Source organism: Urocitellus parryii, chromosome 15 (genome assembly GCF_045843805.1).
Source record: "Urocitellus parryii isolate mUroPar1 chromosome 15, mUroPar1.hap1, whole genome shotgun sequence".
In the NCBI taxonomy this organism is placed as follows: domain Eukaryota; kingdom Metazoa; phylum Chordata; class Mammalia; order Rodentia; family Sciuridae; genus Urocitellus; species Urocitellus parryii.
Genome location: NC_135545.1, coordinates 44,305,946 through 44,329,212, shown reverse-complemented (window position 1 = coordinate 44,329,212; position 23,267 = coordinate 44,305,946). Strand labels below are relative to the sequence as shown.

Here is a 23,267-nt window from a genome sequence, read left to right as displayed (position 1 = left end):
TCTCTTACAAAATGATGATCTCGTTCCAGAGAAGCTCAGAGCTCCCAATGCGCTTGCCAGTTTTCTTGGTCTCGCTGGGGAGTCCATCCACCGCCACTTCCACGTAGGAGTTAATTCGAGGTTGACGATTGTGCACCTTGGGCTTTGCTGACACCACTGGACGGGAGAGGAAGAAAAAGTCAAAGTGAGTCAGAGGGCTCCCAGATGCCCCCCTGTGGCAGATGTTCTGGCTCTTTATGGCTGTTTTTTAAAAAACTAAATTTTGTTTTGTTCCGATTCCAAATAAGCTTTTCAAAGAAATATGAGCATACTAAAAAATATGAAGCCTAAAAAAAAAATCACTCCTAACCCGAAACCACTAAGATAATTATCATTACCAATTTATCATTGGTAATTCTTCCAGACTTTTATTTCCCCAATTCTTTAAATATTCTTTTCTTTCCAAAACCTTTTTTTTTTTCCTCTGCAGTGCTGAGGATCAAAAAAACCAGGGCCTTGCACATACTAGGCAGGTGCTCTATCACTCATTTATAGCCCCTAATCTATTTTAAATGGCTGTAATATAAGCCCATTTTATGGATATATTAAATGTTTCTTCATTGTTGAAAACATTGCTTTCAGTTTTTTGCCCTGGAAAAGATACCAAAAATGCATATATTTGCATGTATCCCTGAGCATCCCCCAAACGATATGAAAAAATTTTTAAAGTTCTTAAAACTGCTCAAATCTTTCCTAAGGGGTAAACCATGAAGCCTCTCAGCAGGGCTATGTGAGCATATCCATTTTGCTGCCAAGCACTAAGTACTATTTTTTTTGACCCTTTGCAAATGATGCACGTTAAAGAATAATAACTTGAAGATAATAGCTAAGATTTAATGAGCACTTATTACAGACATTCTGGTATGCACACATCGTTTAACTGAATCTTCACAACAAACCCATGAAGCAGAGAATATATCATCGCCTCCACTATACCCAGGAGAAAATGGGCTTGAGAAGCAAGGTCACTGCCCTAGGCTACACACGCATGGAGCAAGGGCCAGAATGTACATCCAGCCAGTCTGACTCCACACCACACTGTGTGTCATTGCCAGACTTTGCTTATCAGTTCCTATTGCTGTTCTAAAATTACTAGTGAGGTTGAATTTTTTCCATGCGCTGTTTGGCCATCTGCATTTCCTCTTGTGTTCACAGCCTTCATGTGGCAGCATTTCTGGTGTTCACTTGGTACCAGCAAGCCAAAGACTCCCAGAGCACAAAGCCAAGCAAGTGCTATTCCCAGGAGCACACGTCTGCTAGCAAGTAGGACCCATGGTGGGAGCTCCAGGTCACTAGGATGAAACCCAGTCACAGCCTTCCATCCTGTGCCCCAGAATAGAAGACACAATGATGTTCCTCGCCCATGATGGCAAGATCACCCTTGCCTGAACTCCCCCGGGGGGAGCGTTAGCAAATCTTTCTCCCAGAGCCTTTAGAGAGGTGGCAGTCCCCATAAAAACCTACAATTTTAAAAAGTTCAGATGGACCACCAGGTTGTTTTTAGCTATAATTCTTTCCCAGATCTAAAAGTAACAGCAAGGAGGAACAAGAAACAAACAAACAAACAACAACAACAACAAAGCCCAGCTGTGGCCAAGATTCAGAAGCAACAAGGGGTGGGACTAGGAATCCAGGTTTGCAGCACTGAAGTAGGACCCAGAGTAAGAACACACAGCACATTACTCATAGCCCAAGGTTGGCTGAGGCCACCTGGTGGTGAGAGATCAGCTCTGCGTGCCTTTACAAAAAATTTTTTTTAAAAAGAGCAATGGTTTAATTAATTAGAGTCTCGTAATTTTGAGTTAAATAATCTTTTTGTTTTGGTTTGGTTTTGCTACTGGGGATTTGTAAAGCTAAATAATCTTTTGTTTTGCTTTTGGTACTGAACCCAAGGGGGCTCCGCCACTGAACTATAACCCTAGTCCTTTTTAGTTTTTGAGAGAGGCTCTCACTAAGTTGTTTAGGGCCTCACTAAATTGCTGAAGTCAGCCTTGAACTTGTGATCCTCCTGCCTCAGCCTCCCAAGTCACTGGGATTAGCAGGCATGCACCACTGTGCCTGGCTGACAATCTCTTTAAAATCAACAAGCCCTTTATTTCCCAATTGAACCAACTGAGATTCAGGGAAGTGAAATAACTCATCCAAAATCTTTCAACTCTATCCTGATGTGTCTTTTTCTATCCTCTAGCCTTTTTTCTCTAAGTTTTTTAAGATTTTGACATAAATTCAGACTTACAGAAATTTGCAGGAAAAATACAAATAATTCCTCTAATCCATCACTCAGAGTTAACCAATATTGACTATTTCTATATGTGCCTTACAACTCCTTTCCCTTACTTTGCTCATAAACATTTTTTCCTGAAACTTTGTAAGTAGTAGAAGTATTCCTTTACTCCTAAATACTATAGAGGACATTTTCTTTTTTGAGAGGACTGAGGATTGAGCCCAGGGGTGTTTAACCACTGAGCCACATCCCCAGCCTTTGTTTGTATTTTATTTAGAGACAGGGTCTCAATGAGTTGCTTAGAGCCTTGCTAATTTGCTGAGGCTGGCTTTGAACTATTGATCCTCCTGCCTCAGCCTCCCAAGCTGCTGGGATTACAGGTGTGTACCACCGCACCCAGCTAAGAACAAGAACATTTTCTAACATAACTAATAGAACAATGATGACCAAATTTGGGAAACTTAACATTTTTATGATATCATTAATTCTTCTACAGACCTTATTAAAATTGTTACAACTGTCCTATCAATGTCCATCACAGCAAAAAACAAAGTTTTTGTTTTTCTGGTCCAGGCCCTGAGATCACATGTCGTATTTAGGAGATTCATTTGGAAGTTTCTAATCCACAGAAAAATTGAAAGAATAGAATAAATATTTGGCTACTCTTGCCCAACTGTTACCATTTTGCCACATTTGCTTTTGTTCTATTCTGTATGGTCTGCGTCAGCACCATTCAAAAGAAGTTCCCTGATGGCTGAAACATTCCACCAGTTGATGCACTTCCATGACATGAATGTAGCTACCGAGAGCTTGAAAGATGACTGGTGTGACAGCTATGAATTTTAAATTTTACTTAATTTTAATTAAAATGTAAATGATTCTTTGTGACTTCAAAGGCTACCCTTATTGGACAGGTTATAGAAACATGGCATGTATGTCCATGTGTATGTTGGTATATATATATATATCCATACTTTATTTGAAAGGAAGTTATAGACATTATCTTGGATCAGCCCTAAATACATTCAGAATGCCAACTCTAATAAGAACATTCTCCCACCTAACCACAACACCATTATCATACCTAAAAAAAATTTAGTCACTCTTTCTGTCATGAGAGTCATACCATATTCAAATTTCCCCCAATTCTTCCAAGCAGTTTTACAACCGGTTTTTCCAATCCAAGATCCAATCAAGACACACGAATTACACTTGGCTGTTGTCTCCTTAATGTTTTAAAATCTACAATGCCCTCCCTTCTTTTCCTGTGACAGGATTGAACTCAAGACTTCACACATGCTAGACAAGCAATCTACCACTGAGCTACCATTCCTGTACCCCCCCTGATTATTTTTAAAAACTTGACTAGATGTTTTATAGAATATGCCAAAATTTTCATTTTTCTGATCCTTTCCTCAGTGTACACTTTTTTTGTTTGCTGATTTTGTAAACTAGGGATGGAATCTGGGACCTTACACATGCTTAGAGCAAGTGTTCTATCACTGAGCTACACCCCGGCCTCTCACTGTAGACATCTGTATCAAGGACATTACACAGGTTTCATTTGGTACCTCCTATTTACATTAGGTTATCCTCCCACTGGAGATGCTAAGTTTGGCCCTTGGTTGGCATAGAGTCTGTCAAATCCCACTTGTACAAAGATACTTTTTTCACCCTCTATAATTTATAGTTATTGGTGGGATTATGTTTTGAATGCTTCTTGTTCTTACAAAACATGCCAGAATAGCCAAGCATGGTGGTACGTGACTGTAATCTCAGCTACCTGGGAGACTGAGGCAGGAAGATCACAAGTTCAAGGTAAGCATCTGCAACTTAGCAAGATCTTGACTGAAAACAAAAAATTAAAAGGGTTGGGGATATCCCTCAGTGGTACAGCACCCCTGGATTCAATCTCCAGTACACAAACACACATACACAAAAGATATGTCAGAATAAAAGCCTCAAGATTTGAGCAAGCTTATGTAGAAAGGTTATTAAATGTTTCATGAAATATAAATGCCAGCTTCACATCTTCATTTAGGTTGTACTCAGTGGTAGAGAGAGCACCTGCCTAGTATGCTTGAGGTATGGAGTTCATTCCCATTACCACAAATACAAAAAAAAATTGCAAAAATTTATACCCTCAAAAGGGTCTTAGAAGATTGGGGCTATGGCTCAGTGGTAGAACACTTGCCTAGCATGCACAAAGCCCTGGGTCAAATCCCTAGCACTGTAAAAAGAAAAAATACTATCAGAAAGGCACCATGATAGTATCTGGCCTACTACCTCTCCTCAAGAGGTTCTAAGTAGCCAGTTTTTGCTTTATTATGCTATGATTTTTTAATTGAGTTAAATATCAGAAAAAATGATGGTTTATGTTTAAGGGCCTTGATGCATTTTAAAAAGAACCTTAAGACTCTATGCTCACATTCACTATGGAGAAACACAAGGCAACCGGGATAAACAGAGGGAACCACTTAGTAATGCCCCTCAATTGTACTATATTGGCTAGATCAATGAAATGGGAGTAAGAACCACCAATGTCAATTACGTTGTCATGTCTCTCCACTGTTTTCCTGGATGGTACTATGGAATCCCTACTGAATACATATAGGAGACACACCAGTCAAGTTAACTCTTTCCACACTTGTAAGAAAATCTGCCTTAAGTAAAGGCAACAGAGAAACATTGAGGAATCATTATGTGTCAAAATAGGGACCTTGGAATGCCACCAGATTCTATAATCAGGCTTCTGCTTTGGCCCAGGCCTGCTAATTATTAGGGAAGCTAGTAAAGGCTGCAGACCCAAGGTCAAAACCTTATCAGTTCATTATAACCCATTTCCCTACTTAAAGGACTACAACAGAAAAATAGTTAAAATGTTTCAAGACCACACACACACACACACACACACACACACACACACTCAACAACTCAATCAGAAATAGGCAAAGAATATGAATAGGCAAGCCACAAGAAAAGGAAACACAGATTGCCATTGAATATGATAGATGCTAAACATCATTTATAATTTTAAAAGTAGGAAATAAAACTACACTGAGAAAACAATATCCCCCCCCCCCCAGTGCTGGGAATCAAACCCAGGCTTCATACATGCTAGGTAAGCACCATAACTCTGAACTATACCCCAAGCCCAAAATACAACCTTTTACTAATAAAATGACAAAACAAACGTTAAACAACAGGGACTGGGGGCATAGGTCAGGGGCCGAGCACCTGCCTAACGTGCAGTAGGTTTGATCCCCAGCACCACAAAATAAATAAATAGAAGTCCAACAACACTATGGTTGGTAAAGCTGTGGGGAAATAGGCACTCTTGCACAGTGCTAAGAGCATTCCCTCCAAGAAAGGCAATCTGGTGATCAAAATTATAAAAATGCTTCCCCTTGGGTGTGTCTTAGAGGGGACACTAAAGAAATGAGCAATGTTAGTTTCCTCCAAGCAGGGTACTGAAGGGCTAGGCAAAGGAAATAATTTTGAACTACATGAATGTGTTAAATAAGCGAGTAACATTTACATCTCAGAAATTCTAATGAAGAATATCGTTTAAAAAAAAAAAATTGCCTCCCAATGACCATGCTGCAGGCCTGAACTCAGGTACTGAGCGCCACACTCCATTCCAGGCACCTGCTCTTTGCCGACTCCACAGGGCTACACTCTTCCATCCCCATCATATACACCGAGTTCTCACTGTGGCTGGGGTCTCAATAGGGACCGAAACAGACCAAATACTCTGTTCTCATGGAGCCTATATTCTATTGAGGGACACAGCTGACAATTCAAATAAATGAAAATGTGTAGTATGTTGAACAGTGACAAGGGCTGAGAAGAAAAATGTAAAGGAGAAGGAGACAGGTGTGAGGAAGTCGGGGAGGGAGGTGGCTATAGAGCATGAGATAGGAAGGCCTCCATAAAGGTGACTTTTGAGAAAAGAGATGAAAGTATACAAGCAACCTGAAACCCAGAGAGGTTGTATGAGAAGCCCTACGGGTCGAACACAGATAGAAAACAGCTCTGGGATGTGAAGAAATCACCAATTCGGACCATTTCAGTTACTTTTTTCCCCCATCATCCTCAAGTTATTTTCCTTTATTTTCAAGAATTAGGGCTCTGCTGACAATCCTGTGAGAATGAACAGCTACTTTAGAAAATTTGGCTCTCCAGATCACGAGGTGGTGTGCAATTCCACCTCTTCTCCAGATTGGGACAGACCTCCGATGATACAACACTTCACACAAAGCCACTCACCTTTCAGAGTAAGCTGAGATTTCTCAAAAGGCAGGGCTACTCCTGCCCGGCTGGAGCTGGCAGATGCCATATCATCACCATGAAACTGCAAGATAAGCAGAACAGTGGGTTTAGAGAATGTCTGAGAAGACCAACAAATTGAACCAAATTTTTATATTTAAGTTCAAAAAGGCAGAGACAAAGAAAAAAATACAAATATCCAAGCCACTGTGGCCATGCTGCTTACAGCAGTGTTGTCTGTCTGTCTTGCAATGACTACTGAATGTGGAGAGGCCTGGGGTAGCAGAGGAAGGCAACAGGACTGTTACAGAAAAATCTGGAGGGTAGGGGGGGGCTAACAGAATATCTCCAAAAAAGAAAGTCCCCACTCAACAACAAAAGGACAACTAGTCTGATCTTCAAATGGGCAAAAGATCTGAATAGATATGTCTCCAAAGAAGATCCCCAAATGGCTAATAAATCCAAGAAAAGATGCTAAACATCCTTAGCTATCGGGTGTCCCTGTCACTCCATCTAGAAGCAGAAGTCTAACTGGCACTCTGAACAGATCTCTTGCTCAAATAAGATTCTGGAACGTTGTCATTTGTCATTTGGAAAATATTGGTTCATTGAGCCATGTAGATATTCCAAATGTTGACACATTTAATTATACGGTATCAAAGAAAAATCACATTTGTGAATGTCACCAGTGATCTCATCAGATAAGTCTCCAAGCTTGGGAAGCTGTTGAGCTCTTGGTGGAGATGTAAGCGTTCCAAAATTCTAATTTTCACTGAAGAACTCCTATTTTGTCACTGGCAGCAAATACTGCCAGTTGTTCTCCTTGAAGTGTCAGGCTCGCTTCATTCATTTGGAGGAAAATGTCTGCCAAATTCCCAAATTTAGTAACTTTAGTTGTATCTTAGTTGTTTTCTGAAGTAAAAATGGTATTTCATGAAAAATGCCACTATTTAAGCTCTCGATTCAAATAACTGTACGAGTGCTTACTCTCCAGCAGCCTTTATGCATCCGAGTTAGTAGCACTTTAGGCCCATTCCCATTTCAACACACAATGTGAAAAAGACGTGTGCTCACAAGTCAAGACTTAATAAAAGGAATAGCTTTTACTACTTTATCAAAGACATTGGTTTTTTCGGTGCTGGGATTGAACCTCAGGGCCTCGGGCATGCTAGGTGAGCTACATCTCCAGTTCTTATTGAGAAAAAGAGTCTTTCTAAGCTACCCAGGCTGGCCTCAAACTTACAATCTTCCTGCCTCAGCCTCCTGAGATTAAAGGTGTGCACCACCTCATCAGGCAAGGACATTCTTAAAGGAAACTGGCTGTTTTCTTCTTAACAAGAATGTGTCCCGATAGGAATACAATGACAAGAGTACACTTTGTCTCGACTGTGGTACCTACAGTTGTACTCACCTTTGCCTTTACACCATCAGTGCAAGTACAACTACAATGAAAAGGTAAATAAAGGATTAGTGTTATTATGAAAAATAGTTTTGACCTTGCAAGACCCAGAGCGTCCAGGAGGCCTCCAGATACCTGATAATCATGCTTGAAATCTACTGCTATAAAAACACTGTAAAATTCCAGTCCTATTCAACATCCTTAACACTATCTTTCAATCTATTTTAGAGATTTATTTAAAGTCCTATTTTAATGAGTTGTTGGGCCCTAAACATGGTTATTTTTAATATTTATTTTTTAGTTATAGGTGGAAACAATATCTTTATTTTATGTGGTGCCGAGGATCAAACCCAGTGCCTCATGCATGCTAGGGGAGTTCTCTACCTCTGAGCCACAACCCCAGCCCCTAAACATGGTTATTAACCCTCAATATTACTCTAAGAAAGGAAGTCCTTTATAATGAGAATTAAATGTATCTACTGCAAAGTGGCATTGACCTTGACACTTTCTCCACAGCTTAAGTCAAACAATTTTATGCTTTATGATTTTTGGCAAAATAGAATTTTCCTTATTTATAAGATATATTCAGTTTACAAAAACACTTAACAATGCATCATTTTGGGTTGGGGTTGTTATTTTTTGGTTTTTGTTTGTTTTGTTTGGAGTTTTGTTGTTGTTGTTGTTTGTTTGTTGTTTGATTTTTTTTGTTTTTTTTGGCAGTACTGGGAATTAAACCCAGGGCCTCACAAAGATGAGAAAAAAAAATGTTTTACTCCCTTAGACTGAATTTCTTTTGGGAAAGCAGTAAAATGATCAACTCTTTCAGCTAACCATCAGATTAGAAGTCTGACAATAAGTATTGGTGAGAAGTCTCATAGGCTTCTGGAGGTCATGGCAATTACATGACACCTCAGAACCTCTAGAAGCACTGAAGATGCATATACAGAACCCCCACCCCCAGGATTCCATCCCCAGTCATTTGAAGGGGGTTGGGGGATTCCCAATACAGGCAGAAGAAACAATGCTTATAACAGCAAATACCTGTAAACAAACCTAAGTGCCCATCAGTGGGGGAATGGATAAGTTATGATATATTTCTAAAATGCTCCCTCATACTTGAAAGATGTGAATTTAATCATATGTACAAGTCCCAAACCATGAGAGAAGTGGGGCACAAGTGTCAGCCTCACTACAGCATAATGCCACACCCAACAACCGTGCATGTTGCTGTGGACTCAGAGACATAGTAAAATACAGAAGCACAGACAGGCAGGAGACATACCAGGTCGAGAACAAAAGTTCCCTCTGGGGTAGGGGAGGAGGGAGCAAGGAAACTGGAAAAAGGATAAGAGACCAAGGGAGCTTCAACTGTAGCTGTTAACATTTTATCTTTTAAAGAAAAAAGTTCTCAAGCAAATATGGCAAAATGTTCATATTCATTAAATCCAGATGGTGGCTTTTATGACTGTTTGTTATCTTAGTCTCTGAACCATTTGCATGTTTGATCTTTTTCATAATTGAATAATAATTTTAAGGAGGAAAAAAGATTCTATCCTGAGTAGTAATGAAAGAAAGATTAATGATTATAAATGAAGCCCTGGGGCTTCTAGTAACAGGGGTTATAACACTAAAAGCTGGAAATCCATTATTTATAGACTTTAAAAATAAAAGAATATTTTAAAAATCTTTACATCTATTGGGACTCTTTCTTTCCTCAGGCAACTCAACTAAGGGTAGTTTTCAACTATCTGTTCTTAGCTTCAGCTGTTTTTAGCCTTTGGTCCTAACTCTTAGAGGATGAAATTCCAAGTCCCCACACGGCCTGTTAAGTGAGAGGAAAACCAAACCTCTTGATCTACAACTCATGGCCCCAAAACAAAATCAATTGGATAAGTTCTAAAGAAAGCACAGAAAGAACAAAGGCAATCGGGAAAGCAGGAGAAATGGGGTAGATGATGCCGCCATGTTTTTCTTCTCTCATGTCTTTCATGATTACAGACCATCATTTTCAACAGTAATCCAAGTTATTATTTGCAGCTCTGGGTGCACTTCATACTCTATTAGCCAAACACCACCCCGACATTACAAGGCAGGCACTGTGACTTGTAAAGCTGTTTCAATCTCCATGTAAGAAAAATAACCATAACCAGGAAAGGAAGACAGATTTTATGGTTTGGATATGATATGTCCCCCTAAAAACTCATGAGAGAACATGCAGCAATGTTTAGAGGTGAAATGATCAGATTATGAGAGTTGTAATCTAATCAGAGAATTAATCCATGGTGGATTAATAATTTGAAAGGACTACTATAGGCAGGTGGGGCAGGACTAGAGCAAGTAGGTCACTAGGGGTATGTCCTTGAGGATTATACCTTGCCCACCTAGTCCCATCTTGCTCTCTGCTTCTTGATCAGGTTTTCTTCTACTACCACCTACCACCATGATGTTCTGCTCCACCCTGGGGTTAGCTGACATGGCGTAAACTGCCAAAAATGTGTGCCCAAATAAACTTTTCCTCCTCCAAGTTGTTGTTGTCAGGTATTTTGGCTATAGCACCATAAAGCTGACTGACACACAGATCTCAACCATGTCCAAGTAATTCCAACCTATTCGCTTTTGTCTCAGAGTCTCATCTTAGACATGGTTCTTAACAGGGACGCATTAGGTCTCAATCCCCAATGTCTGCAAGAGGAAGCTCGTGAAACTTGAGGCCAGAAATTGATTCTATACCCATTACAGCAACACAAATAGATGACTCCTTTTCTCCTTTTTTATTTTTTTATACTGGGGATTGAATGTGCTAGGCAAGAACTCTACCATTGAGCTACATCTCCAGCCCTTGATGACTCTTTTTTTTTTTTTTGGTACCAGGGATTGAACTCAGGGGCACTCAACCACTGAGCTACATCCCCAGCCCTACTTTGTATTTTTTATTTAGAGACAAGGTCTCACTGAGTTCCTTAGCACCTTGCTAAGGCTGACTTTGAACTTGAGATCCTCCAGTCTCAGCCTCGGGAGCCACTGGGATTACAGGTATGTGCCATTGTGCCCAACCAATGACTCCATTTTTATACTCAAGTAACATTTTCCCTTGAAAAGTGTTTGTATCCAAGTCACTCCAAAAGGGATATGTGTGTGGGGGGCAGGGGTGAGTCAGCATAAGCCTGGGATAGCCAAGGGAGGAGGGAGAACAATGTTTAAAATATAACCAAATGGGGGCTGGAGTTGTGGCTCAGTGGTAGAACACTTGCCTAGCATGTGTGAGGCATTGGGTTCGATCCTCAGAACCACATAAAATTAGATAAATAAAATAAAGGTATTGTATCCAACTAAAAAAAATAAAATAAAATAAATATACATAGGGGTTAGGCTTGTGGCTCAGTCAGTGGTAGCACGCTCTCCTAGCATGTGTGAGGAACTGGGTTCAGTCCTCAGCACCACATAAAAGTAAAATAAAGGTATTGTGTCCACCTACAACTAAATAAATAAATAAATAGATAGATAAATATAGATAGATAGATAGATGTAGATATAAAAAACACCAAATGGCCAGGTATGGTCGCACACACTTGTAATCCCAGCAGCGCTGGAGGCTGAGGCAGGAGGATTGCAAGTTCAAGACCTGAGAGCAACTTCATAAGGCCCTAAGCAACTTAGTGAGACCCTTTCTCTAAATAAAAAATAAAAAGGGCCGGGGTTGTGGTAAAACACTTTTCGGGTTCAATCCCCAGGACCACCCACCCAAAAAGAAAAATATATAAATAAATAAATAAATAAATATATATATATATATATGTATTTTTTTTACACACACACATAGAAAAATACAGAGAGACATAAAGAACTTGATCATTGAAGGAAGTAATGGATTTAGTGAAAAACAGTTAAAGAGAAGTCAAAGAAAACCTCAAAACAATTCAGAGCAATAATGAAACACTGCACACAGGAATCAAGAAAAAAATGTCATTTTAAAAAAAAAGGAGGAAATATTCAGAGAATAAGAAAGTGGTCTGGGGAAGAACAGCTCTGAGAGCAGAAACAAAGTTGACAAAGTGAAGGTGTGTGCTGAAGAAGGAGGACATTTCATCAAGAAATGGTAGGACATTTTTTTTTTCTAGAGCTGATATACATTTCCAGACAGAAAGGCCCCCACTGAGAGCACAGCAGGATGAATGAAAAAGAAACTACTGCACAATATCATGAAATCCCTGAAGATGAGAATAAAAAAGACACAAGCTTCCAGCGACATTTACAAAGAACAGCAACCAGAATGGCATGGGACTTCTAGCAGTTACACTGAAGGCTAGAATATGTAATGTTTCCTAATTGCAAGATAAAATTATTTCCAATCCAGAATTCTATAGCCAAGAAAACTATCAATCAAGTATGACAGAAAACAATTATATTTTCGGAATTGCAAAGTCTCAAAAAAGTTGGCTTTCTCAGGAAGCTACTGAAAGACCACTCCCAGGAGGAAATGAGGAAGACAGAGGACACCAGGTATTCACACGGGAGAGGTAGAAGGAATTCCTAGACAAACCCCAGGCAGTCCAGATTTGAGAATTTAGAAAACAGAAGGAACAGATTCCATGATGCATCTTACTTGCACTGAAAGAAGTATTTAGCTCTATTAGAATGTTTGGAGGAAATATTTAACTAAAAAAAAAAAAAAAAAGTAAGGCCAGACACAGTAACCCCAGCAGCTCAGGAGGCTGAGGCAAGAGGATCTTGAGTTCAAAGCCAGCCTCAGCAACATACCAAGGCCCTAAGCAACACTATGAGACCCTCTCTCTAAATAAAAGTTACCCCAAAAAAAGGCTGAGGATGTGACTCAGTGGTTGAGTGCCCCTGGGTTTGTTTAATCCCCAGTACGGGGATGGGGGATGTATAATGAAGGAAATGTAATCCAAGTATACTACATGGCTCAGCTGTGAATATTTATGATCATAATAGTATGAACAATTTAATCAAAAATTGTGAGATGAAGGCTGGGGTTATAATTCAGTGGTACAGCACTCGCCTGGCATGTATGAGGCACTGTGTTCAATTCTTAGCACCACATATAAATAAACAGAATAAAGGTCCAGCAACAACTAAAAAATATTTTTTAAAAAATATTCTGAGATGGAGTAGGGTGTGGTGGTAATCTCACCAAGGCTTAGGCAAGAGGATCACAAGTTCAAGGCTAGCCTCAGTAACTTGGGAAGACCCTGCCTCCAAATTTAAAATAGAAAAGGCTAGGGGTGAAGTTCTGAGACAAAGCATGTGCAAGGCCTGGATTCAACCCCGCAGCAACCAAAAGAAGAAGAAAAGAAAGGAAGGAAAGAACTCCTGTAGTCACAGGGGCATGGTCTTGCTGAAATTACTGTTTCTTATAAGTCCAGGAAGAAAACAGAATCTTAAAGGTACCATTATGTTGTATTTCATTTTTTTTAAGATAATTTTTATTTATTTTTATTGTTTAATTTTCGGTGGACACAACATCTTTGTTGCTATGTGGTACTGAGGATGGAACCCGGGCCGCACGCATGCCAGGCGAGCGCGCTACCGCTTGAGCCACATCCCCAGCCCCTGTTGTATTTCATTATAAAGAAAATCGAGTATTTTTCATGTTCTTTAAAAAAAAAAAAAAAATGTTGATGCCACCACTAACACAAATAGTTAGCTTTGTTCAGAGAATTTGAGAACAAAATATCTATTTTAATGAATGGAAACAGAATGAAGCATGAAGGGCTCTGGTAGAAAACTAGCAGGCAGCCTGTCTCTGGCCTTCACACAAAGGACTCCTTGTCACTCCCACTCGTCTACTCCTTCCTTATCTCTGTCTACTTCTTCCTTATCTCCAACTTCAGGGTCATAAACATACTCCAGGCCCTGCGTGGATATCATGGGGGCCCACCACCAAGAAGGCAGCTGCTCCCACCCCCTGGTTGAGAGACCATGGAATCATCTTGAATGAACCACCAAGTGTTGCCTGTCACTCTAACAAATACCTGAGGTCATCTTTTAAAGAGAAAAAAGCTTGCTTTGGCTCACAGTTTGGAGGTTTTGGTCCAGGCTGGCTGACCAGTTGCTTTTGGACTAAGGGCCAAGGTAGCATGTGGGGAGCCATTCTCACACGTGATCGGGTGCCTCCCGTTAAGGGCCTGAGGCACTTTGGCAAATGTCGAAGTTTTTCCCGGCCCTTTCCTGATGAGAGAGCCCATCCGTGTGGGGGTGTGCCTGACCACTGACCCTGGGGACCCAATCACTGACCCTGACCTTGGAGTGCAGCCCCCCCTCAACCTTCATTGGATGGAATTCTCCCCTGAATCTCTTGTTCCCTAATAAAAGGCTACTCCAGGCGTGCTCGCTCGCTCTCTCCTGCTAGCCCGGAGTAATCCCTGCTGCCCTGCTGGGCGGCTAGAGGAGGGAACCAGAGAGGGGAGCCGTCTCGGACCTAGCAATAGAATTAAGGTAATTGAGGCTTGTGTTTTATTTCGATCTCGTCTAACTAACTTTATGCCTAGAACCTCATTAATGAAACCACTGCGAAGGCCGCGTGGTAGAGTAGCATATCATGGCAGGGAGCTCTTGGTGGAACAAAGCCCCTCACCTCATGGACTGGACGTAAATGAGAGGCAGAAGGGACGGGTCCTACCATCCCCTTCAAGGGCACACCCTCAGTTGACCACAAAACCTCCTACAAGGCCCCAGCTGTTAAAGGTTTTAGCACCTCCCAAGAGCACCAAGCTGAGAACCAAGTCTTGGGCACATGGTGTTTGGAGCACAGTCCAGATCCAAAATACAGCCCAGGGCTAATCAGCTGAAGGGAACAAATAGTGGCCTTACACCTCAACTTTTAAATAAGAAACTCCTTTAAGGGGGTAGGGGGCAAAAAGAAGTCTTTCTCATTAACACAAAGAAGCACTTCAAGGTCCACCTACTTGCTCAGTTTCCACAGACATCCAGAAAGACAACAGAGACCTATCATAGTTGTTCTTGGTCAAAAAACTTGAAATATCTAAGGTCAAACGAGCAAGGAGAAAAAACTTTTAATGTATTTACTGGAAACAACAGAGGAAGGTAAAGGCCATGTGGTGTCACAGAACCCAGAATGGCAGAGGCTGCTGGTGTTGCACTAAATCTTTTTTTTTTTTTTTTTTTTTTTTTTCAGTGCTGGGGATGGAAGCCAGAATCTCGTGCATGCTAGGCAAGCACTCTACCACTGAGCCACACCCCAGCCTCTTCACTAGATTCTTGACTGGGCCTCCACAGAACACAGGGGGCACATTTGAAATAAGACTACTTCATTCTGGGTTTTGTTTGTTTGTTTGTTTGGGTACTGGGATTTGAACCCAGGGCCATTTTCCACTGAGCTACATCCCCCCACCCCACTCCCAGGCCTTTTTATTTAGAGACAGGGTCTCACTTAATTGCTAAGAGTCTCATTAAACGGCTGATGCTGGCCTGAAACTTGCAATCTTCCTGCCTCAGCCTCCTGAGTCACTGGAATTACAGGCATGCACCACTGCACAAAGCTTTCTCCATTCTTTATTATTGAAATATAATTCAGATGCAATAAATTCATTTTTTAAAGCATATGATTCAGTGGGTTTTACTTTATTTTAGAGTTATACTATCATCACCCCAGCCTACACCATCAGCAGTCACTCCCTACTTTTCCCTGTCCTCAGACCCTGGAAACCATTTGTCTGTTTTCTAGATTTGTCTATTCCAGACATTTCATATAAACGGAATCATGTAACACATATGTGGTCTTTTTGGACTGGTTTCTTTCACTTAGCATGTTTTGGGGGTTCATTCTTATTGCAGCATACATCAGAACGTCATTCCTTTTTGTGGCTGAATAATATTCAGCTGCATGGATATATGTTTTGCATATCCATTCATTAGCTGATGAACATTTGGACTGTAAGAATGGGTTGATCTTATTTTTGGTGCTGGGGATTGAACCCCGGGTCTTCCCCATCCTAGGCAAATGCTCTACCACCGAGCCACACTCTCAGCCTGCATCTTGCTTTACCATTCTTAAAGCAAGAAACTTTCATACCAATCTCTTAAGAGTTAAACAGGCTTAACCATGCAGAAGCCATTGAATGATACAATTATTTACTCTCTCTAAATTTTAGTTTCCTCAACTGAAAAGTGAACCCGTAAGAATACTTAGTTCAGGTTTGGGGATTTAGCTCAGTTGCAGAACGCTTGCCTAACACGCAATGCCCTGAGTTTGGTCCTCAGTCCTGAGGGAAAAAAGAATACTTAGTTCATAAGATTACTGTGCCAATTAAATGTGTTCAAGTAAAGAGGCAGCTCTTAGGAAGTATTCTTGAAATACTCTCCACACACTACTATTCTTGAGATCAAAATTCTACACTCTGAGAATACAGCAACTCAACCTCAATTGCTAAACTCTTGACCCAGCTTTGAATCAAAAAAAAAAAAAAAAAAAAAAAACAGTAAACACTGATCTTGAGATGCAAAGAAAAATGAACCAGGAAAAAGCAAAAACTACCCAATAGCACCAAGATTTTCCTTCTAATTAACCAGCTGCAGAAAAAGGCAGAGCTTATTTCTAACTATAGATCAACCCTGCCTCCACTTCTTGAAAGATTTGCAATAGAAGGATTTATCCAAAAGTCTCTCCTTTCCTTTATACTCTCATGCTTTTCCAGGTCTTTCCAATCCTAGGGCTTCTTTCTTGGCCTCTTTCCTCTGTCCAGGATTGAATTACTGTCCATTCTCCAAAGGCCCATATTGAAAAATAATCAAACAGAAGTGAACTTTGCCAAATAACACCAGAACAAAGACAAAGCACAGAAAAAGAGATGGGGGAGGATGGGGAAGAATAGCATTTGAAGCACAATGAAAGTACAAACTAAAAATAAAAGAGATGGGAATGGGGTTGTGGCTCAGTGGTAGAGCACTCGCCTAGTGCATTCGAGGCCCTGGGTTCAATCCTCAGCACCACATAAATATAAACAAATAAAATAAAGGTATTGGGTCCAACTACAACTAAAAAAATAAACATTTAAAAAAATAAATAAATAAAATAAAAGAGGTAGGAAAACCAATCTCTTAACAAAACAAGAAGCAAAAGGCACAGGTGATTTGAGGGAGACAACTGGCCTCAGGTCAGGACTTCCCTGTCTTGGTCCTTGGTATTTTCCGAGTAGTTATTACCTCTTAAATCACTGACTCTTTATAAGCTAGGGGGGCTTGGGGACAAGAACAGGGAACTTGCAGCCTTCTGAAAAAGATTCTAATTGAAATCTAAGGGAAACACATCTTCCCTTTTGTTCCCACCTCTCAGAAATTCCAGAACCCATAATAGTTCTAAGTGACTCAAAGTCACTCAAAAGCAGCTCACAGATTTGATCCCAATGGGAGATGATATTCAGACATCTGCTACCAACTGTCTTATTCATGGAAACATCAGCTCCGAACTCACAAGTTCAAGATTCAAATCCCAGTGGTTCTATTTCTTGGCTACATGACCTCACACAGATCACTTCACCTAGGGTTGGTTCTATTTGTGTTAAATCTATAAAATGGTGGGGTATGTGCAAAAAGCTATGTTCAATACCTATTCAGTGAAACCAATATTTTAAACATTAACAACCCATTATCCCTGCTGCCTGGCTGTGTCTCCTTCTCACTCTCCCCAGAGGTCTCTAAATTGGTTGCCAACCCACCAGAAATTGGCAACTGAATTGATTTCAGTGGCACTACAGAGATGCCCTGTTGGAAGAACAGCTTCCTTAAGAAAAAAGAACCCATTAGCTTGTGGTTTTCAAAAGGGTCTTTAAATGAGAAGTGAAAAGGAGAGAAACCCAAGTTTCTAGAAACATAGTACAATGTTTTGCTGTATTTAAAAAGCCTCCTAGTATAAGAGTATCAACTGAGATTTATTTCTAGCAAGATGCACTCTTCTTGGGTGACCTCATCCACCTTACTTCCAAACCATCCATAGAACTGCCCCACATGTACATCTCTAGCCCAAGCCTATCACTGCTAGACTTCTACTTCTAATTACCCACAGTATCTTCACTTGAATTTCCATTATGCATTTTACAATCAGCAAGAACAAAACTGAGCCCCCACCCACTCCTCCTACAGGCTTCCACCGCCATATTGACAATTCCATTCTTCCAACTGCTCATGCCAAAGACCTTGGAGTCAGATCCAGCTCCTCTCTTCCTCTAATACTCTAAATCAAGTCAATTCATCCACAAATCCTTTGCAATGCTTCAAAACACATCCAGGATGCATCTGTTACTAGAAGTGTGACGGTGGCCTCCTCACTTTCTTCTTGCTTCTATTCTGGCTCCCATTACTTCACATAGCAATCTGAGTGGGTCTGGGAAAAGGCAGGATGAATTGTGTCCACTCCACTCCTCAGAACCCTCCCATGGAGACAGGTGCAGTGGTGCACACCTGTAATCCCAGCAGCTCGGGAGGCTGAGGTAAGAGGAGCCAGAGTTCAAAGCCAACCTCAGCAAAAGCAAAGTGCTAAGCAACTCAGTGAGACCCCGTCTCCAAATTTAAAAATACAAAATAGAGCTGAGGATGTAGCTCATTAATTGAGTGCCCCTGAGTTCAATCCCTGGTACCCCACCCCACCCACCCCAAAAAAAGAAACCCTCCAATGAACCCACCGCTTCCCAAGGGCAAAGCAACATCCTTCTCATGGCCTACAAGGCCTTCTAAGAATTGCCCACCTTCTATCCCACACCCAATACCACTCTGATCTGATCCCATTCATTCCTCGCTCACCCACTCCTCTCCAACATGCCAGGTGAGCTCCTTCCTCCCAGCTTTTTAACTTGTCCATCCCTTTACCTGGGCCACTCTGCCCCCATTCAGTCACGTGGCCCCTTCCTTTACGAGCTTCATATCTTTACTCAACTGTCACCTTCTCAAATTTTTTTTTTTGGGGGGTACCTTGGAGTGAACCCGGGGGCACTTAACCACTGAGCCATGTCCCTGATTCTTTTTAACAGTTTGTTATAATTTATTAAAATGTGGATCACTCCATGAATTTGCATGTCATCCTGGCCCTTTTATTATTATTATTATAAATTTGAGACTAAGTGGCTTAAGACAGAGCTAAATTGCTGAAGCGGGCTTTATAACATGCAATCCTCCTGCCTCAGCCTCCCAAGTCGCTGGGATTACACCAGCATGCACCACTGGCACCTGGCTTCAAAGAAACTTTTCTAAGAACCCTATTTAAAATTACAACTCCAGGAACTGGGGCTGTAGCTCAGTGGCAGAGTGCTCGCCTAGCATGTGTGGGGCACTGAGTTCGATGCTTAGCACCACATAAAAATAAAAACAAATAAAATAAAGGCATGCTGTCCATATACAACTACCAAAAAAAATTAAAATTACATCTCCACCAGGCACGGTGGCACATGCCTGTAATCCCAGCAGCTCAGGAGGCTGAGGCAGGAGGACTGTGAGTTCAAAGCCAGCTCAGCATCAGCTAGGTGCTAAGCAACTCAGTGAGACCCTGACTCTAAATAAAATACAAAATAGGGTTGGAGATGTGGCTCAGTGGTCAAGTGCCCCCGAGTTCAATTCATGGAACCAAAAAAAAAAAAATTTAATTGCAACCCCACCCAACATTCCACATCCCTTTTCTCTGCTTTATTACAATATAATAAACATTTTACTTAGTTATTTCTCTTATTGAGTCCTTCCCCACTACAAGATACACACAGCCGGGCATAATGGCACACACCTATAGTCCAGCAATTAAGGAGCCCGAGATGGGAGGATCAAACAATCAAGGTCAGTCTCAGCAACTAGCAAAGCCCTAAGCAACCTAGCAAAGCCCTAAGCAACCTAATGAGAGCCTATCTCAAAATAAAAAATAAAAAGGGCCAGGGATGTAGCTTAGTAGTAAAGTGTCCCTTGGTTCAATTCCCAGTACCAAAAAAAAAAAAAAAAAAAAAAAATCCAAAAGGGCAGAGACGTTTGCCTTTCTTGTGTACTGCTATATTCCCAGTATTTAGTAGAACACTGTGCAACAGAAATAAAAAAGGAGCCACATAAATTTTCTATGAAACACATTTTAAAAATTAAAAAGAAACAGGCGAAATTAAACATATTGTACTTAATCTAATCCAAAGTGTTATCATTTATAGTGTATTTGTAGATCACCACATATTTATACGATCATTTTACTGCACTATAAAAAATATCAGAAACATTTTCATTTTTCATGCCAAGTCTTCAAAATCTGGTGTCTACACTCACAGCATCTCTCTTGCTCAACAGCTTCATGTGGCCAGTGGACACCATACTGGACAGTTGAGTTCAACTTTAGAATAATGTCTGGCATAGGAGGACAGAGGCTTATGTTATCACTGAATGAAACAATATTTTCCCAGAAAGAGGCAACTATGGTGTATGCAATGATTTGAATGTGTCCCCAAAGTTCATGCGTTAGAAACCTAATCCCAGTGCAACAGTTTTGAAAGATGGGATCTTTAAGAGCTAACTAGGTTGTGAGTGGATTATGTCAACATGAAAGTGTGTCTCTTATAAAAGTCAGTTGCAGGGGCTGGGATTGTGGCTCAGCATTTGCCTTTCATGTGTGACAAACTGGGTTCAATTCTCAGCACCGCATATAAATAAGTGAATAAAATAAAGGTCTGTCAACAACTAAAAATTTTTTTAAAAAGTCAGTTGGACACACGCTCCGTTTCCCCTACACACATGTTCTTTTGCCTTGTGATGCCTTCTGCCATGGGATGACAAAGCAAGAAGACCCTCACCAGATGCAGCCCCTCCAATCTTGATTGACTTCCCAGCCTCCAGAACTGTAAGCCAAATAAGGTTCCATTGTTTATTAACTACCAAGTCTATGGAATTTTTATAGCAGCACAAAAAGGACTAAGAAAGTACAATAAAGGATTTTCTAAACTTCAGACACATTTAAAATTTTTTTAGTGACCAACACTAAGTTTTTCCATAAAATATCATACTTTTTAACTTGAAAAATATTCAAAAATAAAACTTTTTCTCTTGTTCCTATAAATTGAAAAGACTTGGGATTGAGTCCCTGCTCACTTACTAGCTCTGGAATCTAAACAAAGGACTCCAATAAGCCTGTTTCTTCATCTCTAGAATAAAGGCAATATCAACCTTCACAAGATCATGAAGATTAAATGATATGTTAGTATAAGCTCTTTGCAAATGGAAAAGTGAGAGACAGAAGTCAATCCATGCCTTTTTCTCACCCCTATCATTTTCACATGGTCCAATAACACAGAAAATGGCAAGCTTGTGTGCTGAAAGAACAAAAGATTTGAGTTGGAATTCCTATTCACCACTTACAGCTGTATGATTTTAAAACTCTTTATTCACCTAACATTGACCAGGTGCCCACAACATATCAAGCACCAGGGCAGTAGCCAAGGAAGCCAAATAAAATAATGAAACCCTGCCCTTGAAGGATATGCAGTCTAGCAGGAAGAAAGACTAGTAACCAAGAAAGCAATTAATTGTTTAAAAAAAAAAAAATCAAGTGAGTTCTCTTAGGTCTATATGTTCCTTGTGAAATGGAAATAACCATTTCACCAACCTAACTCTTAGGGGCTGCCACAAATATTAACTTTTTAAATGTTTGTCAAATACTCAAAAAACCTTAACTCCTAATACACTAGCAAAGTACTTCTTTCCCCCTACTTGTAACCCAAAACGACTCTGGATCCTGTGCGAGTTCAGTTTGAACACTCACTGCAGTTATAAAGCATTCGTTAAAGTCATTTCTTTTCTGCAAATTTTAGCAAACACGAATGGAAAGGAGAAGGAACAATTTAACACAGCTATTTAGCCTCAAAATCATGATCCAGGTCCCAATTCTAAAGAACACAACGCAGACCTTCCAGTCACCCTATCTAGTTACAGTTTGTCAAGATAAGCAGTCACATGGTAAGAAAAGCTGAATAATTTAAGCCTAAGAAAGCGGAAAAGTCGTAAAGCAGTATAGGTTGACACTTCTCCGTCCAAGATTCCAACAACCTCTATGTTGCTGAGCTGACACTTGCGTAGGTCGCGGTCAATGTTGTAGGTTAAAAGCCATTTTATCACTAGAGCGAAGTGCCCACACCTTTTTAGTTTTTAGCCTCCAAGATGACCAGATCAGGGGAAAAAATCTTTCAAAGAAATATGATCCGAAGGGCTAGTTTTCCAAGAAGTAAAACCCTACACCAGAAGGACTAAGTGGGTGTGACGAAAGGAAGATGATCAAGATGCTGTGATCTCTCCTGAAGTTTAAAAACTGAATGGGACCGAAATCAAAGTCGCGGGTAGCAATCATTTCCGAAGAGGAAGGAAGACACACACTCTCAGAGGAGGGTCAGGCCACATCTTCTTCCCGACTTCTCCCGGTCGCTCCCTTCCGTACGCCCACTCCCAGGCACCCCCTCCCGGCTCGGTCCCAAGTCGCCCCTTCCTGGGTGCCGATCCTTCCACTAAGATCGCTCCTCTCCCCTTCCGGAAGCCCTCGCTCTCCACTACAAGAGCGGCCACCCGGGCGCCCGCTCCAGCGCTGCCCCCGCACGGCCGGCGGCGCGCCCACCCCGCTCCGGCGGGAGTCGGGACACCCCTCCTCGGAGGCCGGAACCGCCGCGCCAGGCCCCTCCCACAGGAAGCCGCCGCCCCCCGGCGCCCGGGCCGCGCCGCCCCCGGCCCACCCCGCGCCGCCCGCCACCCCCGGCCCGCCCCGCGCCGCCCGCCCGCCACCGCGCCCCCCGCGCCCGCGCTCGCTACCTGCCGCGGCCACAGAAGCGGCGCCCAACTCCGCTCCCACTTCCGCCTTCCACCGCCCGCACTCGGGCCGGGTCACGTGGCCACGCGCGGTCACCTGACCCGGAAGAGGCTGGTCGGGCTCGCAGGTGCGGGCAACCTAGGCTGGGCCCAGGAACCTGTGACCCCCAAGGCGGCCTTTTTATCGCCCGAGTGTTCGCCAGCGGAAAGGTGTTGCTCGTTGGGTGATCCCCGAGCAATCATGTAAATTGAGTGCCACGGGCTTTATTTAGTTTGTCTGTCGGCTCTGTGGGGGCGGGTACAATTATTAACCCTGTGTTCCAGGTGAGAGAAGACCTTCCAGTTAAGACATCACTTGAGCTCCTTAGTAGGGTTGCCAGATAAAATACAGGACGTACTTAGTTTAATTTCATATAAACAATGTAAAACATGTCCCAAGTCTGCACAAATACTTTCTTCTGTATAAATAAGTACTGCAAGGGACTTATTTATACAGAAGAAAGTATTTGCTGAGTATCTGAAAATCAAATTTAATTATCTCTTATTTGCATTTGC

The 23,267-nt window shown here is 41.5% G+C and overlaps 1 protein-coding gene across 2 annotated transcripts in view; it reads right to left on the bottom strand.

Annotated features, from left to right (window-relative positions):
- The window catches only part of Wwp2 (WW domain containing E3 ubiquitin protein ligase 2), a 131,466-nt gene extending 108,664 nt beyond the window's left edge, over positions 1-22,802 (bottom strand). Inside the window, exons 1-4 of one of the 2 annotated variants that reach the window (XM_026404514.2) lie at positions 22,716-22,755; positions 7,944-7,974; positions 6,533-6,617; positions 9-156 (exon numbers count right to left, since the gene is read on the bottom strand). In XM_026404514.2, the coding sequence (XP_026260299.1) occupies positions 9-156; positions 6,533-6,602 (218 nt within the window). In that variant the 5' untranslated portion in view covers positions 6,603-6,617; positions 7,944-7,974; positions 22,716-22,755. Of the gene's footprint in view, positions 1-8; positions 157-6,532; positions 6,618-7,943; positions 7,975-22,715 lie in introns of both variants that reach the window. The other variant, XM_026404513.2, reaches the window with a different exon arrangement.
- Between the last annotated feature and the right edge of the window lie 465 nt (positions 22,803-23,267).